The 19,374-nt window shown below is 35.7% G+C and overlaps 1 protein-coding gene and 1 long non-coding RNA gene across 2 annotated transcripts; one reads left to right on the top strand and one right to left on the bottom strand.

Annotated features, from left to right (window-relative positions):
* The first annotated feature begins 10,191 nt into the window (after positions 1-10,191).
* Positions 10,192-11,353, top strand: LOC140875598 (uncharacterized). The gene is made up of 2 exons (XR_012148515.1): positions 10,192-10,814; positions 11,056-11,353. It is a non-coding gene; the product is annotated as an uncharacterized lncRNA (long non-coding RNA).
* Positions 11,354-11,444: 91 nt separating this feature from the next.
* On the bottom strand, positions 11,445-18,640 carry LOC140882038 (uncharacterized; the record flags this gene model as incomplete). The annotated part of the gene is made up of 7 exons (XM_073287774.1): positions 11,445-11,596; positions 11,700-11,791; positions 17,541-17,621; positions 17,751-17,858; positions 17,956-17,995; positions 18,100-18,179; positions 18,578-18,640. Coding segments are annotated over 5 exons (363 nt in total), but the record flags the coding sequence as incomplete, so codon positions are not given.
* Positions 18,641-19,374: the final 734 nt, after the last annotated feature.

The following is a 19,374-nucleotide window of genomic DNA, read 5'->3' as shown; positions in this document are numbered from 1 at the left end:
AAGCCATTATAACATCTGCCTAATATTTAACCACAGAGAATGCAATGAATTTTCATAGTAACAAACAATAATTTGTGAATATAAAACTATTATTGTAAGACCTGTCATGAGGTTGAGCTTTAGAAAATATGATTTCTGACATGATACCAGAATGAATTGTTGGTACATAATTTTTGACAGGCAACCTTATATTATTTTCTTTAAATTGATCTTCAATTTGGCATGATAGTCCAAAACCTATCCGTCAGTCATATGTGTATACTGGATATCAATGTCAAATATATGCCTAAATTTGAATGAGAGTGCCAAATATAGGATTCTAGTTAAATCCTCTCCCATAAGATCAAGATTTTATGAAAAGCGATTTCAAAAAACATTCGGATGATATAGCAATAAAAGCAATGCTAACAAGCTATTGAGTAGAGTGTAGATTCCTATTTTGGGGGAGGAGAGAGGGGAGTTTGGGGGGGTTAAAAGAAAACTTGTAATTGCTTCAGATAAGGTCACATTTATTACACGTGTCAGTCATCAAGTGTATCCAAGTAAACATTAGCAAGACTATTGGAGTGCTCTCAAACGTCTGCTTCGCTATTTGCATGGAACTATTCATATGGGTCTTCACATTCGTTCGGATTCCGTTGTATCCCTTCATGGCTTTACTGATGCAGATTGGGGTGGTAATCCTGATGATCGCTGCTCCACAGAGGCATATGTCATCTTTCTTGGAGCCAATCCTATCTCTTGGAGCTCCAAGAAACAGAAACTATTGCTAGGTCTTCTACTGAGGCCGAATATCGGGTGTTAGCTTCGGGTGCTGCTGAACTCTCTTAGGTTTGTTCTTTACTTGATGAACTTGGTGTCTCTTTACCTTCAGTGCCTATGCTCTACAGTGACAATATTGGTGCTACATATTTGTGTGTTAATCCAGTGTTTCACTCTCGTATGAAACATATCGCCTTAGATTATCATTTTGTTCGTGAGCTTGTTCATGATGGCAAGTTGCGTGTTTCTCATGTTTTGTCTACTGATCCGCTTGTTGATGCTCTCACCAAACCTCTATCTAGTCAACGTCTTCGGCACTTATTATTCAAGATTGGTGTCTCCTAGGAATCTCCATCTTGAGGGGGCATGTTAAGATATAAGTTGTTAGGATTTTATTGTATCTTATATTCTTGTTTATATCTTTATCTTGTATAGGAGTTTATATTGGGATGTGATTTGTATCCATCCATCTAGATTGATAGTTTCATTTTTGTATAAATACGCTTCTATGAGGTCAATAATATTATCATTCTCTCAATCTCTACACATCAATCTTCCGATTCTAGCAGACAACTATCCAAAGAAATGATGTCTCCACCACTGGGAGCTTTAAAGTTAGAGGTGGACGCTTGTTTTAATGACAATCTGAATCAATATGGAGTGGGAGGAGTGATACGTGATCACCATGGTAAAATAATATATGGATTTGGGAAGAGTACACTAGCATCACGATCGGTTACAGAGGGAGAGCTGGTCGCGATTCACGTAGGATTAGATTTCGCTAATGCTCGAGGATTACGAAGGATTTTGGTTGTTTTTGACTCTTTAACATCATGCAGTCACGGATGATGATGAGAACTTACACTATATGGGAGTACGAATTTTGCAGATTCGAAAGATTATGGAAAATACACTCACTATCGCTCTTATACATGTCAACTGCTTAGCAAATATCGCTGCCCATAATTTAACTTGTTTTTCTTCCTCCTCCCTATCTCCGTTTGTTTGGGAGTCTGAGAATTTTCCTTCTTGGTTAGAAAATTTGTAATCTGACATTAATCGATTAGTTAACATGTACTAGAGCGTTATAAATATTAGGCATCTTACCCGGCGGAAAGGCTACATCTAGTACCGGACCTATGATTTGGACGATACGCCCCAGTTTTTTTTTTTCAAGCGTGGAGTTGAACATAGTAAAATAAGAAATTGAAAGATTTTTCCATTAGAAGGGGCTCGCACATGTTCTGCAATACCCCTTGTGAATACTCCGCCGGTATCTTTTACACATTTGGATGAAGTGAAGAATTCGTCCATTCAATATCGATGAATCTAGAAAAGCGAGTTGAGTGTTGGAACGAACGTATACAAAAATCTTTTTTATCTGGCATTAACTTGGAACCGCGCGCATCTAAAGAACCTTTTACCAAGATCATTGTAGTTGTATGTAAACCCAGAGCAATAGCATGATGAACCGAAAAATCTCCAGGACCTATTGTTAAGAACCCAACGGGCCCTTTTCCCTCGAATCAGACAAACAAAGAAGGGAATCCCGTCGGGTTCTTACGTCTACAACTCAATTCATCCTCGTTGAGCTTCTATTGAATCGAGAAATAAAATAGGTTTCTAAGATTAGAAACCAAGCGATAAATGCCCAATATGTTATGTGACCCGTCCGAAGCAAGATCTTATTATTGCATAGCCTCTCGTTAGATAACTACTATAGTGATTGAGTTCAGTAGTTCCTCATATCAAATTATTGACTCTAGAGATATAGTAATATGGCCCGTTTTGCCATAAGTACCTCCATATTCTGCAGTAAAAGATTTTTTGATTATTTTATTAACGGATTTATGTATCGGATTTCATTCACCCCACGGTTGGGAACTAATGAAGGCGCCCTTGGGGTGATCTCGTAGTTTCTACGGGGTTCTGTTAATGAAAATTACGAGTTCTCTTGTCAAAAAAAATAAATAATAAATAAAAGAAACCTTTAAATAAAATTATTATTTACTACACGCAACTCATACTTCTTCGATAGAACAAAAATTCTCAACCAAGGTTCTAAAAAACGTAAAACGCGTCGAAATGTGAAGGTCAAGTTTCAAGTTTTTCAAGTTTAAACGAGATTACTACAAGTTTAAACGCAAAAAAAATGTTTTCACTTTTATTAAAATTTTAATTACATTAATTCAAATAATAAATAAAATGATAAAACTACCATAAATTTAATATTAAACGAATAAATTTTAAGTTCTTAAAAACATAAAAGTATTAAAATTATATTAATTAATAGTTTCCTACATATCTAAAAAATAATATAATAAAAATAAGCTCATTATCAATTAATAATATGTTCTAAAAAGCGCAAAACGCATTGAAGCGTGAAAGTAAACAAGCGTATGTGATATTAATACGAGCTTAAACGTAAAATTTTAAATATCTAACCCAAATTAATGGAGTGAATAATGCCTAAATGTAATAAATTTAACTAAAATGCATTGATTTTTTGCCAAAGTCTAATTCAATTTATTATATCATATCAATTGTCATCAAATACAAACTCAACTTAACTAGACTACTTTAAAATATTAGTATTAATGTTCTTTAATATGTACTGCATATAATCATCATTGATACACTTAACTATCCAAAATTATACATTTTTTACATTGCTAGCATTATTTACTAATAAATTTGATAATTCATGTTTTTTCTTCATGTTATTAATCAGTTTTGATATTTTAAAAAGTTGCACTTAAGCGTATTTAATGACATTTAGTATGATCAACATGTATTTGACCGTTTTTTTACCGTTTGTAGCCGAAACGAGTTTTTTTTACCATTTTTAGCCGAAACGAGGCGTTTTGGAGAAGTTTCAAACTTAAACGAGATTAAACGAGTTTTAATCAAGTTTTTTAGAACACTGCTCTCAACAGATTTAGATCAAAATGTGGAACACATTTGCTTGATAATGAAATCCATCACGCTCACAACATAACAGCTCAGGATCCTCGACAAATAATCAGCATCAGAACTCATTAGCAGGAGGTTTTGACAGATAAAAGAACGTTCGATTTTTTCTAAAAGACCGAAGCTTGCGGCGGCGCCTAGGCGGGAGTGGCACACGAAAAATTAGGTGGATTGCTCAACAGTGTCCTTCACATTCTGTTTTCTCCATCGTGGGGCACAAGTGATGATTTCATCGACCCTCGGAATCATCTCAGCAGCTTCGGTTGCAGAGAGCAACACAGCTTGTTTCACTTTAAAAGCTTCCGATATCCCAAGCTCACCCGTATCACCTAACTGAATTGGACCCAAAGCATTAACAGTGTGGAAGGGGCACACTAAGTTACATGTACATTACCGCAAACTTCTCATAGTCCTCTGAGGTAAAATTGTAACTGATGATCAAGCAAAGTGGAAGGGCGTGTCCAAAAGTGATGCACATCACAAATACGATTCACATGTTTATAAAACCTCCATAAAGTTGGAATGCCAAATTTAACATAGCTATCAAAAGCTCACAAGTAACACAAATCATGGCTCGAGGCAAAGCAATTACAAAGGCACAACTGCTCAATGAAATGCATGCCCGTCACCTCACAGACGGGCGGACCGCTAAGCATCATTAGACCACTATGATGCCTTGCTTGGACCAACATGTGTGTGTATCATCCAACTTAACTACTACCATGGATGAACGCATCTTCATATATATATATATATAAGAAGGGATGAATGCATCTTAACAGAGATCTTTCGGCTTCATCCAACATATGAGGGCTGCAGAGAGTGGTTTCATGTTAACACCACTTAAATTTAAGAGCAAACAAATTTATACACACATTGCAAGTGATAAATGAGTACGCAAAACAAGCATTAGTTACCACCTTGAATATTTTGAGAAAATCATGGTGCAAGCATAATAGAGACTGCACTCAGCATGGCACTTGGCTAACGAATATCAGCACATGTGCATGTGCGGCTAAAAGGCCAAATAATAAGTTCAAACCATAGTTATTTAGGGCGCAAGGATCTTTTCCTATTTGTATTGGCATTAGCATTATCTGGAAGAAGTGTTCCACATTTGGTTAGACATTCTTTCTAATCAATTTAACTGTTTGGTTGAGAATACCAGGGAAGCACCAATTTGGAGTCTATTCAGATCATCAAAAAGCCTGGAGGTTCGCTGAAGGATTCATTTTTGGATGAGGGGTAAACCTGCTGAACGTTAAAAAAAATCAGTTTTTTTTGCATATTATCCATCTGTTTTGAGCTCCTTGTGTTCCCTCGTTCGAGGTTTGTGTTGAATATAAGCGTTTTTCAGTTAGAAAAGAAAAAAACCAATCTCTTGTTGTTTATTTGACTGATCTTTGGCATGACCTAGATATAATTATTACTTGCTATGTCTGATGATAACCGACAAAATATGAAATTTTTGAAGGATGTGGGAACAGAATATTTTTATACTTGTTACTCTAAACGAGGTATTAAGTTGAATAATTTAAAGTTGCTGGCTCTAATTTAATACTTGTCTGACTTTAGATGCTTTTCAGTAGGAAAAAATATTGATACTTGTGGTATTTTTCAAGTACAGTAATCTTGTAACGTGTTTGTAGTATGGAATACTGTGTAGAAGAGACCCTTTAAATTATTTAAACAGTTCAATCATATTAATTGAGCACTTTACTTAAGCCATTGTTTAGTCGGGGATTATCTATCGGAAGTCCGATTTAGGTAACTTTGTTCTTGTGTTATTACCTTTTGTCCATTTCGTTGTACGCACTATAATTCTCAAGTATTTTCCACAGTTCTATATTTGAAAACAAATATCTACAATATATATATTATTAGAGTTGAGGGTCTTAGGGTAACTAACTTTGGTGTCTTTATCTGTTTTTGGATAAACCAAAAATACCACATCTCAAATTACAGAAACATTCTATTTTTATTTAATAAAAATCATAAAAAGTAAATATGTATCTTATCCTAATAAATTATATTTTTTTCTGTATATATATATTTTTAATTCTAAAATAATCTTATCACCGTAAAATGAAAAAAATTATTATCAGAAAACATTTTTAAAGTGTTTAATTTTAATATAATTTGTAATTTTTTTTTATAAATTATTTTAAACAAAAAAAATTAATATATATATATATGATGCATATAGAGGCGCTATTTATTTATTTATTTTTGGCATCTATTTTCTTTTTGGTAGTCAAGAAAATTGAGCAAATAGAATCCCTTGTTTTTTCGGGCATCTGACAGGAAATTTTGTCAAATAATTGATATTTTAGTTGACATTCTTTTACTTTCAGATTCATTTTAGACAAGAAAATTGGTGTTGGCCAACCAAAACGCATTGAGAATGCTAAGATTTTGGTGGCAAATACTGCAATGGATACAGATAAAACGAAGATCTATGGGGCACGTGTTCGTGTTGATTCAATGGCCAAGGTCGCTGAAATTGAAACGGCTGAAAAGGAAAAGATGCGGGAGAAAGTGCAGAAGATCATTAATCATGGCATAAACTGCTTTGTTAACCGACAATTAATCTACAATTTCCCAGAGGAACTGATTTTGATGGTATTGAGCGGCTGGCTCTTGTTACTGGTGGTGAAATAGGGTCAACCTTTGATAATCCGGAGTCTGTGAAGCTTGGACACTGCAAGCTAATTGAGGAAATTATGATTGATGAAGACAAGTTGATTCACTTTTCTGGGGTTGATTTGGGTGAAGCATGCACAATCGTACTTAGAGGTGCAAGGTACTGCATTTGGCTCTCTTCGCTGGTTCTTTCTTTGCTTCAGTCATTTTTGTAGATCGTTAGATTAGGGATAGGCACAATTCTTTAGTTTCTGGTTCACATTATGTTGGAAGTCTTATTATTTGCTGAATCAGGTCTGTTATAAGAATTGAGATTTACTTTTCAGGTCTATTTGCGCTTTGCACCTTAGGCTCTACGGCACCTAGCGTTTTTGTGCGCCTTGCGCCCTAAATAACTATGGTTTGAACTTATTATTTGGCCTTTTAGCCGCACATGCACATGTGCTGATATTCGTTAGCCAAGTGCCATGCTGAGTGCAGTCTCTATTATGCTTGCACCATGATTTTCTCAAAATATTCAAGGTGGTAACTAATGCTTGTTTTGCGTACTCATTTATCACTTGCAATGTGTGTATAAATTTGTTTGCTCTTAAATTTAAGTGGTGTTAACATGAAACCACTCTCTGCAGCCCTCATATGTTGGATGAAGCCGAAAGATCTCTGTTAAGATGCATTCATCCCTTCTTATATATATATATATATGAAGATGCGTTCATCCATGGTAGTAGTTAAGTTGGATGATACACATACACATGTTGGTCCAAGCAAGGCATCATAGTGGTCTAATGATGCTTAGCGGTCCGCCCGTCTTTGAGGTGACGGGCATGCATTTCATTGAGGAGTTGTGCCTTTGTAATTGCTTTGCCTCGAGCCATGATTTGTGTTACTTGTGAGCTTTTGATAGCTATGTTAAATTTGGCATTCCAACTTTATGGAGGTTTTATAAACATGTGAATCGTATTTGTGATGTGCATCACTTTTGGACACGCCCTTCCACTTTGCTTGATCATCAGTTACAATTTTACCTCAGAGGACTATGAGAAGTTTGCGGTAATGTACATGTAACTTAGTGTGCCCCTTCCACACTGTTAATGCTTTGGGTCCAATTCAGGTAGGTGATATGGGTGAGCTTGGGATATCGGAAGCTTTTAAAGTGAAACAAGCTGTGTTGCTCTCTGCAACCGAAGCTGCTGAGATGATTCCGAGGGTCGATGAAATCATCACTTGTGCCCCACGATGGAGAAAACAGAATGTGATTGAGCAATCCAACCGCAAGCTTCGGTCTTTTAGAAAAAATCGAACGTTCTTTTATCTGTCAAAACCTCCTGCTAATGAGTTCCGATGCTGATTATTTGTCGAGGATCCTGAGCTGTTATGTTGTGAGCGTGATGGATTTCATTATCAAGCAAATGTGTTCCACATTTTGATTTAAATCTGTTGAGAACAGTGTTCTAAAAAACTTGATTAAAACTCGTTTAATCTCGTTTAAGTTTAAAACTTCTCCAAAACGTCTCGTTTCGAAAAAATAGTAAAAAAACTCGTTTCGGCTACAAACGGTAAAAAAAGGTCAAATACATGTTGATCATACTAAATGTCATTAAATACGCTTAAGTGAAACTTTTTAAAATATCAAAATTGATTAATAACATGAAGAAAAAACATGAATTATCAAATTTATTAGTAAGTAATGCTAGCAATGTAAAAAATGTATAATTTTGGATAGTTAAGTGTATCAAGGATGATTATATGCAGTACATATTAAAGAACATTAATACTAATATTTTAAAGTAGTCTAGTTAAATTGAGTTTATATTTGATGACAATTGATATGATATAATAAATTGAATTAGACTTTGACAAAAAATCAATGCATTTTATTTAAATTTATTACATTTAGGCATTATTCACTCCATTAATTTGGGTTAGATATTTAAAATTTTACGTTTAAGCTCGTATTAATATCACATACGCTTGTTTACTTTCACGCTTTAATGCGTTTTGCGCTTTTTAGAACATAATATTAATTGATAATGAGATTATTTTTATTATATTATTTTTTAGATATGTAGGAAACTATTAATTAATATAATTTTAATACTTTTATGTTTTTAAGAACTTAAAATTTATTCGTTTAATATTAAATTTATGGTAGTTTTATAATTTTATTTATTATTTGAATTAATGTAATTAAAATTTTAATAAAAGTGAAAACGTTTTTTTTGCGTTTAAACTCGTAGTAATCTCGTTTAAACTTGAAAAACTTGAAACTTGACCTTCACATTTCGACGCGTTTTGCGTTTTTTAGAACCTTGGTTGAGAATTTTTGTTTTGTCGAAGAAGTATGAGTTGCGTGTAGTAAATAATAATTTTATTTAAAGGTTTCTTTTATTTATTTTTTATTTTTTTTGACAAGAGAACTCGTAATTTTCATTAACAGAGTAATGTCAGATTACAAATTTTTTAACCAAGAAGGAAAATTCTCAGACTCCCAAACAAACGAAGATAGGGAGGAAGAAGCAAAACGAGTTAAATTATGGGCAGCGATATTTGCTGAGCAGTTGACATGTATAAGAGCGATAGTGAGTGTATTTTCCATAATCTTTCGAATCTGCAAAATTCGTACTCCCATATAGTGTAAGTTCTCATCATCATCCGTGACTGCATGATGTTAACGAGTCAGAAACAACCAAAATCCTTCGTAATCCTTGGGCATTAGCGAAATCTAATCCAACATGAATCGCGACGAGCTCTCCCTCTGTAACCGATCGTGGTGCTAGTGTACTCTTCCCAAATCCATATATTATTTTACCATGGTGATCACGTATCACTCCTCCCACTCCATATTGATTCAGATTGTCATTAAAACAAGCGTCCACCTCTAACTTTAAAGCTCCCAGTGGGGGAGCCATCATTTCTGTGGATAGTTGTCTGCTAGAATCGAAAGATTGATGTGTAGATTGAGAGAATGATAATATTATTGATCTCATAGAAGCGTATTTATACAAAAGTGAAACTATCAATCTAGATGGATGGATACAAATCACATCCCAATATAAACTCCTATATACAAGGTAAAGATATAAACAAGAATATAAGATACAATAAAATCCTAACAACTTATATCTTAACATGCCCCCTCAAGATGGAGATTCCTAGGAGACACCAATCTTGAATAATAAGTGCCGAAGACGTTGACTAGATAGAGGTTTGGTGAGAGCATCGACAAGCGGATCAATAGACGAAACATGAGAAACACGCAACTTGCCATCTTGAACAAGCTCACGAACAAAATGATAATCTAAGGCGATATGTTTCATACGAGAGTGAAACACAGGATTAGCACACAAATATGTAGCACCAATATTGTCACTGTAGAGCATAGGCACTGAAGGTAAAGAGACACCAAGTTCATCAAGTAAAAAACAAACCCAAGAGAGTTCAGCAGCACCCGAAGCTAACGCCCGATATTCGGCCTCCGTAGAAGACCTAGCAACAGTTTCCTGTTTCTTGGAGCTCCAAGAGATAGGATTGACTCCAAGAAAGATGACATATGCCTCTGTGGAGCAGCGATCATCAGGATTACCACCCCAATCTGCATCAGTAAAGCCATGAAGGGATACAACGGAATCCAGACGAATGTGAAGACCCATATGAATAGTTCCATGCAAATAGCAGACGTTTGAGAGCACTCCAATAGTCTTGCTAATATTTACTTGGATACACTTGATGACTGACATGTGTAATCAATGTGACCTTATTTGAAGCAATTACAAGTTTTCTCTTAACCCCCCACCCCAAACTCCCCTCTTTCCTCCCCCGAAATAGGAATCTACACTCTACTCAATAGCTTGTTAGCATTGCTTTTATTGCTATATCATCCGAATGTTTTTTGAAACCGCTTTTCCTAAAAGCTTGAGCTTATGGGAGAGGATTTAACTAGAATCCTATATTTGGCACTCTCATTCAAATTTAGGCATATATTTGACATTGATATCCAGTATAAACGTATGACTGACGAATAGGTTTTGGACTATAATGCCAAATTAAAGATCAATTTAAAGAAAATTATATAAGGTTTCCTGTGAAAAATTATGTACCAGCAATTCATTCTGGTATCATGTCAGAAATCATATTTTCTAAAGCTCAAGCTCATGAAAGGTCATACAACAATAGTTTTATATTAACAAATTATTGTTTGTTACTATGAAAATTCATTGCATTCTCTGTGGTTAAATATCAGGCAGATGTTATAATGGCTTTGACCGGATCAAATGGAGGATCTTGGTCTACAGCCTATACTTCTAATTTGGCAGTCAGACCCGCCACCGGAGAAAACCAAATTCCTGGTGGCAGTGAGAACGATGTGGCAATTTCCATACCGAGGGAGTTGCAAGGTAGATCATCCGACAAAGAGGATGCCTACCGAGGTTTTAGCTCAGGTAAAGAAGAACTTTTTATACCATTTGTTAACCTACTTGCACTACGACGTGCTATTGCATGTCTTTAATCGAGGAAATTAAATGATACTCCATTTCTTATTTGAATATACCATAAATCAACCAGTTTTCGTTGCTTTCTGAATATTTTTCATGAAGACATTACCAGCTTAAGTTATGATGATATGTATTTTCTTGATATAGAATGCAGATATGATGTAGAAAAACCATATTGATGTTGTAGGAAATTATCAAGCGGGCATCAGAACAAAGGAAAAAACTGCCTCATTCAAAGAGACTAAAATTGGTGCTGGGGAGAAACCCGGGTAGGAACGGTGACGTGCCACCGTTTCAGCTATAAATGGCATTGGATAACAAACATGGTCCGAATGGACTCGATCCTCGATTATATTCTGTTGATTCTGCTTCTATTTCTCTTTCTTGAAATTAGGAATTATTAAGATTTTATGTAGTCCTGTTTTTTGAATGAAAAATTGTATATGGTTCTATTTCTTTGCAATGCTAAGGTTGAACTACCCAAATGCATTAGAAATTCACCTTTAACTTTGTTTCCACCATGCCAGTTCAAGGCATAAGGGATTAAACTTTCCACAAGTTAACGAAATTGGACAATCATATGAAGCTCCTGAGGCACACATTCACTATATATTAATGTCATTCGAGAATCCACTTGACACACACCAATCGTAATAGACAATTTTCAGGAAATTGATCTATGTTCGATTAATCTGAGCCCAAAGTCTCTCGTTTCTTGCACGTTCTTCCTGGAATTAAAAGGATGCAATGTGAGTATAAGTGCAATGTGGAATAAAAGGATTTCAACATCACCACCATACCTGAAGAAGTTTCAAGAAAGTTGAGTTCTGCCTTTGTTCTGAAATTGCTGTTGTGCACTTTTCTTTGATAAAGTCGCATATTTTTTCCTCAGATTGCAGTATCAATTCCACTTTCTCCAGTTTCTGTAAGGTCAAAAAAAGTTGCTCTAGTTTAAGAAAACCAATCTTGAATTCATAAATTGCAAAGACACTATACCGGGACATATTATTAGCTTCATATCATATTTTGACCGGCTATAAAACGAGGAAGAAAAGACAATCTTTCTAAATACAATATCTATAACACATTTTCCTTTCTTTTCCTTTCATTAAAATCCCCCGAACAATCAAACTTCTAAATTTCCTATCATTTCCTTCCAAATCCCAACACCAAGCTATAAACCTAAAGAGTTCTAATTCTGGTATATTTCATGCATAGACTGAAACGTCCTAGAACTTCTAATGGATTTTTTTTAAAAAAAAACTCTCTAACGATAAAATATAAAATAATAAATATAAATATATATATATATACGGATAAATTTTCATGAAAATAAAGAAATAATGAGAATTTTTATGTTCATGCATCATTAAGAATTTTTATGATAAGTTTAATTGCATGTTAAGAAAAATATATTTTTTATGAAAGTTGAAGTGAAGGTGGAAAGTGATGTGGTTGGAGGCCGGGATACCTGGGCCCAGTGACCTTCCTAATGATGTTTATGTATGATGAGCTTATGGATCCAGCTGAGAGGGCTGGTGAAGTGGCAGCACAGAGGTGGAAATCCCACCGCCACGTACGTTGGTTTATAGATTGATCAATCGCTCAGTATGATGACACCGACATGGATACGACCTGTTGAGAACTAAGAATTCATGATAATTTATTTTATGAGATTTATTAAGTATGATGATACATGTTTATCATTATGATAAATCAGTATGTTTATTTATTTATGTTTATATGCATATAATTTTAAGATCATGCACGTATAATTATTATTCACGTATTTTATATGATGTGTACTTGTGTGTGGTTTCATTTTGTTATGTAAGGATAGAACGTGTTGAGCCTCTAGGCTCACTAGATTTAAATGGTGCAGGTGAGCAAAATGTCAATAAGGATAATGTGTTTCCGACTGGCGGCGAGGGCGTATGAGTATCCAGCCGGCTAGTGCCCGTGATCATCGCTCTATTATGAATTTTATGTTGAAACTAGAACATTTATTTCCGCATAGGTTTTATTATTATAGATTTTTAGTATATGCATGGATTTTAGATTTAAGTATTTATTTTCTAAGTTTTCATGAATTTTTGTGAAAGAAATATTATTTAGAAATTTTATTATGGCATTCTTATAAATTATTATTTAGTAATTAATTTAATTGCATGCGTGTACTTTTATTGTATCTTTTGTGTATTTGTATTTTAAATTAAGTAAAGTTATTTTTAAGTATGATATATATATGTATGGGCATATATATATATTTATATTTATTATTTTATATTTTATCGTTAGAGAGTTTTTTTAAAAAAAAATCCATTAGAAGTTCTAGGACGTTTCATTTGGTATCAGAGCCATGGTCCTTGGAGGGTGACTAGTCTGCTTCTCGGAGCTCAGAAGCCGCACTGCCAGTCTGTAAGTTTTAAGTGTTTTAAATTATGATTTATGCATGGGACACAGGAGTTATATTTTTAATGATTTATGAAAATGAGAATTTAAAGTTACGACAATCTTAAAGTCAAAAATATTAGTTATGCATTGCGATTTACGTGGGGAAATATGTGGTGGTGCAGTATGCCTCCTAGACAGATGAACTAACGCGGGAATCCTCCAACTCCTCCTCAGCAAAATTCGCTCACAGCACTGGAGCAGGCCAGTGCTAATATGATGACAGGGATCACCGCACTGTTGGAGCAACATGCAGCACGACCCCGACTTACACACGATGAGGACGTTGCGGAACGGTTTCAGAAGAAAGGACCGAAGGAGTTTTCTGGTTCCACTGATCCACTCGTGGCTGAGGGGTGGATCCGTTCCTTGGAGACCATATTTGCTTATATGGGACTCACTGATGCCGATAAAGTAAAGTGTGCGGTGTACATGATGAAAGACGATGCAGCCCTTTGGTGGGAGGGCGCAGTTCGAGGTGTGAACCCACAGACTTTGACATGGGAGGAGTTCAAGCGGATGTTCTTCGCCAAATATTTTACTGAGGATGTGCGCAGCCGAATGATTCGGGAGTTCATGAGTCTCCGGCAGGGGGACAAGACGGTGGTTGAGTATATCAAGCAGTTCGAGAGGGGGTGTCATTTTGTGCCCCTGATTGCTGATAGTGCCGAGGAGAAGATGAGACAGTTCATCGATGGGCTTAGGGCGGACATCAAGCATGATGTACGAATGATGGGCGTCACCACTTATGAGGCAGCGGTGAGTAGGGCACTACGATCCGAGGATGGTAGGAAGGAGATCTTGAGGGAGCAGCAGAGGAAAAAGCAGTTCCAACCATCGTACCACGAGTCGTATCCACAGCAGGATGCAAAGAAGCAGTCCATTGGGCCGTTGAAGGGCCCAAATCCACTGAGACAGCAGGGAGCTATCGTTCCTCGTGCAGAAGCACTACCTCTCTGCCAGAAATGCCAGAAGCCCCATCCAGGACCGTGCATGAAGGGATCAGGCATGTGCTACCATTGCAAGGAACCGGGACACATTATGCTGCACTGTCCCAAGAAGAATGCTGCCGGACAATTCTATGTGATGCAGGCGGAGGAAGCAGTACCGGATACTTTGCGCATCATGGGTAATTTTATTTAACGCATTAAATTTGTCGCATTTGGATTGCTCGATTCGGAACTACACGAGGAAACTTGTTCTTGCCTAGAGTTTGTTTCAATTTCGAGGACGAAATTCCATTTAAGGGGGAGAGAATTGTAATGCCCAGAAATTCGTCACGTAAATTCGCATGCATAACTAGGGGATTTTATAATTTTATAATAATGTGAAAATGTGTTAAATTGTTTTTATGAGTGATTATTTAAATTAATTGATTTATTTGCATGTTTTAAATATTATTTCGGCATTTAAATCTGTATGATGTGATTTATGAATTTATCTGAGAAAGTTTATTTTATGATCTCGTAGGCGGGACCGTGGACGGACGAGATGTTGTTTTCATCCAAAATATTTTATGAGATTTTTAAGAGCCTTAAAATATTATTTTAAGGTATAATTTGAAGAAAATTATGGTATTTATATATATATTTATTTATGTGCTAGTTTTTACCCAAAATAAGTTATTTTAATTACTTTTATTAACCTTTAAAAATCTCCTATTTTATTATTTCGAGATTATTAAGTTTTTAGCAAATTATCATGTATTTATTTTAAGTTTAAATTATAGTATTTATCTATCCTAATTATTTATTAACTAATTAACCTAGTTTATCCTAAGTATCTACCCAAAATCCCTCCCAAACCTACGATCGTATCCCCTAGCCGCCTCCATCACCCTCTTCTCCACCATCTTCATTGTTCCATCAGATATTTCTTAGCCCCATAGCCGAGCGTTAAAAGTTTTTGGGGTTATTTAGAAGATTCGTTCGTCCCGGCGAGCCCGATACGCGTCGTTTACGTCGTTTCGTCTAAATAATTCTCAAGGCACGTTTGATTTCCATTCTTGAACACCATTTAGATTATATTAAACTATTTTTAAGATGAATGATGAGATTATTGCATGTGTTTCGGATTTGAATGACATTCTTCATAGTGCATCCTTGTTTTTCACGTATTTATGCATATGTCTTGGGTTCTGCATGTTTATGGCCATGATCTGTTCGGGTCTGCTGCACCTGGGTTCGAGGTCCTAACTAGGGTCCCTAGGGTCTATTTAATGGGGTGGTTAGTTCATGGAGAAGGCTGGAACCCAAGCTGGGCGTGTCCCTTCCTCGGATCGGCAGATTTCCCGCAGCGGCTTGATTTTGGGTTGGGGGACTTCGGTTGGTTCAGGCAGGGTCTTGGCTTGAGCCATTCCTGGTCCTAAAGTTGCGCCTGGACCCTGGGGTGGTCCAGGTGTCGGAGTTCCGGCCGGTGGTGGCCGGAGCTGGGCAGAAGAAGTGGGGAAAGGGGCTGTGCGTGAGAGTGCATGCGAGAGGGAGGAGAGGAACGCACAGTTGAGTTTTGGGTTTCTTAAGGATTCTAGGATCGGCCATGAGAAAGAACTTGCATGGGTTTGAACTAGAGATGGGTTCAAGTCCTGGGGGTGGGTCTGATTAAGGGTCTTAGATGGTTAGATGAGGGCTGGTTTGAGGGCTAAGGCAGATCACGGGTTCTATGGGCCTTGAAACGTGACTTTTGGGATTTTTGTGCATGGGTTCTTGTGGTTCCTGCATGGGCGGCGTGCATGGGTGCAGGCTGGTCCATGAAGGTTAGGGTCCTAACGTCTTGGTTGAGGACTGGTTTCATTGGGCTAAGGCTAGGACCGATGGATTCTTGGGTTTTAGCATGTAAGGTTTGAAAATTCTGCACAGAAAATAACAAAAGTTGTATGGACGGTTTTTGGGTTCTAATTGTATGGTTTGGGTTGTTTTGAGTTTAATTCTAATGGTCGGCAGCTCGAACAAGTCCTTGGAAAAATAAATGTCCGTAAATATATATTTAATTCATGCATGCATTTTTATTAGATATATAAGTATGATTTTTAAGAAAATAAATTAAATATATATTTACGGACAAAGTTTCATGAAAATAAAAAAATAATGAGAATTTTTATGTTCATGCATCATTAAGAATTTTTATGATAAGTTTAATTGCATGTTAAGAAAAATATATTTTTTATGAAAGTTGAAGTGATGGTGGAAAGTGATGTGGTTGGAGGCCGGGATACCTGGGCCCGGTGACCTTCCTAATGATGTTTATGTATGATGAGCTTATGGATCCAGCTGAGAGGGCTGGTGAAGTGGCATCACAGAGGTGGAAATCCCACCGCCACGTACGTTGGTTTATAGATTGATCAATCGCTCAGTATGATGCCACCGACATGGATACGACCTGTTGAGAACTAAGAATTCATGATAAGTTATTTTATGAGATTTATTAAGTATGATGATATATGTTTAGCATTATGATAAATCAGTATGTTTATTTATTTATGTTTATATGCATATAATTTTAAGATCATGCACGTATAATTATTATTCACGTATTTTATATGATGTGTGCTTGTGTGTGGTTTCATTTTGTTATGTAAGGATAGAACGTGCTGAGCCTCTAGGCTCACTAGATTTAAATGGTGCAGGTGAACAAAATGTCAATAAGGATAATGTGTTCTCGACTGGCGGCGAGGGCGTATGAGTATCCAGCCGGCTAGTACCCATGACCATCGCTCTATTATGAATTTTATGTTGAGACTAGAACATTTATTTCCGCATAGGTTTTATTATTATAGATTTTTAGTATATGCATGGACTTTAGATTTAAGTATTTATTTTCTAAGTTTTCATGAATTTTTGTGAAAGAAATATTATTTAAAAATTTTATTATGGCATTCTTATAAATTATTATTTAGTAATTAATTTAATTGCATGCGTGTACTTTTATTGTATCTTTTGTGTATTTGTATTTTATTGTATCTTTTGTGTATTTGTATTTTAAATTAAGTAAAGTTATTTTTAAGTATGATATATATATGTATGGGCATATATATATATTTATATTTATTATTTTATATTTTATTGTTAGAGAGTTTTTTAAAAAAAAATCCATTAGAAGTTCTAGGACGTTTCATAGACACTATTCACTAATACGCGTGTGCATCACAAAATTTTATTGGCTCGGATGCATTAGCTACAAATTCAAAAACTCGAACTCATTGACATTTCACAAGGAAATCAGTACCTGTTGGGTTCATCTCAAAATTCCCTCTAGGGAATGGATGAGTTTACCCCGCCCATCAACACTGCTAATAGCATCTTGAAACTGCGGAAATAATACATGAAAGTACACATTATATGTAAAGTAGTGACAGAATGCTTGAAGATACGTGATAATAATATGACAGTTGTATAAAATTCAGTAAACAATGGAGAAATACTGAACATTTTTCACCTGCAAACTAATGGAGTTCAACAAGGATATTTCCTTTAGCATTAAATCCTTGATCTCCATCAAGGCATTATATGTGTCGTAGAGCTTACGGGTTTGTCGATGCTTTTTCTGCATAGTAGCCAGAGCGGTTAGGCAGCTAATCAGTTAAAGGGAAAAACTTATATTTGTTAATACACAAATCATTAGATTCTGATGTATCATTTACCTGAATCTGATTATCGAGTTCAGAAGATCGTATTTCGTACCTACATCGTTAGATACAGATTCAAAATTGATATATAAATGTAAGCAACCAACAAATTTGGAGTTCAATTCGTAGGGCAAAGATTCAAAAAGCTTAGATGTGTACTGTATGAGTTCCGCTCGTGACGGCACTTCATCAAGCTCCCGCTTCAATTGCACAACTGATCTTAGTTTTGCAGCAAGTTCCTGTCGAAAGACAGGAAAGACAACCAATTCGTCAAAACAACAACTAGAAAACACAATTATCAGAAGACAAGAAGCGCTATGAAAGTAGGATGAGTCAGCGATCAACTTGAAACTCAAACTCATTAAAATCTTGCTCAATCTTTAGGAAATGCTGGTTGATGTGGGATTCTCAAGGACTAATAAGCAAATACAATTTTTTTTTGTTTATATGTGATTATTATGAAACACCATTCAAATAACAAATACAAAGAGGAGAGTGTGCCATAAATAAAACTCTGCCAGATTCATTGCCATACAAAGAAGGAAATCGAAAAATCAAATGCATTGACGAGGAAGTAACCAAACTAAGCCATGAAGTATTCATTTCAATATAGAAAACTGCATACTACCGAACTAACCTCCTTTCTCAAACCCAGCTTCTCACTGCAGTTTTGAAACGAACTATCAGTGGCATCACCATATTAATCATCATCTGTAGCACTACGCAAAATTTCATCAAGTTCCTCAACCTCCACCTGCAATCTTGACCACTCTAAGGCAGTGTTTGGGAGAGCTTTTAAAAAGCATTTATCAGCTTTTCATTAACAAAATTTTGAAATTTTGTTAAATTTTGTTAATAAAAAGCTGATAAGTGCTTCCTAGAAGCTCTTCCAAACACTACCTAAATTCCGCCAGGATTGAAAATCTGATTCTTGCCTCTCGAGCCCCTACATATGCTTCAAGAAAGAGTCAGACATGGATGATAATCTAGGGGCAAAAATGCAGATGAACGGTATAAATGGATGACAAGATCCAATCAGTTTTTGCTTAAAATGAAATTAACATACGAGGGTAAAAACATTAAGCTTGGTATAGAGTCAAACAAGAAGAACTTTAACGTAATAGGGAAATCAAATGTGTAGATAACATATAACCAACACAAAAGAAAAAAAAACTTCAAGGATGAAGCAAACAACCTCCAAGAACTCCAAAAGCAATACCAATCTCGAATACATTGAAAACTTCGAACAATATTTATCGGCTCTCTTATGAATTTGAATGTCATCCAAAACTTGAGCCTCCTTTTGTTTCTGTCAATTAGCACAATGTCACTGCCGATCAAAATAGATACTTCCAACATAAAACCCCATCGTGAACTATTTATGCCTACTTCAAGCATGTGATTCTATAATAAGCAAATATAAATCGTGAAATG

Source organism: Henckelia pumila, chromosome 1, assembly GCF_033568475.1.
Source record: "Henckelia pumila isolate YLH828 chromosome 1, ASM3356847v2, whole genome shotgun sequence".
In the NCBI taxonomy this organism is placed as follows: Eukaryota; Viridiplantae; Streptophyta; class Magnoliopsida; order Lamiales; family Gesneriaceae; genus Henckelia; species Henckelia pumila.
The sequence above is the reverse complement of the archived record's forward strand: the minus strand, read 5'-3'. Positions and strand labels throughout refer to the sequence as shown.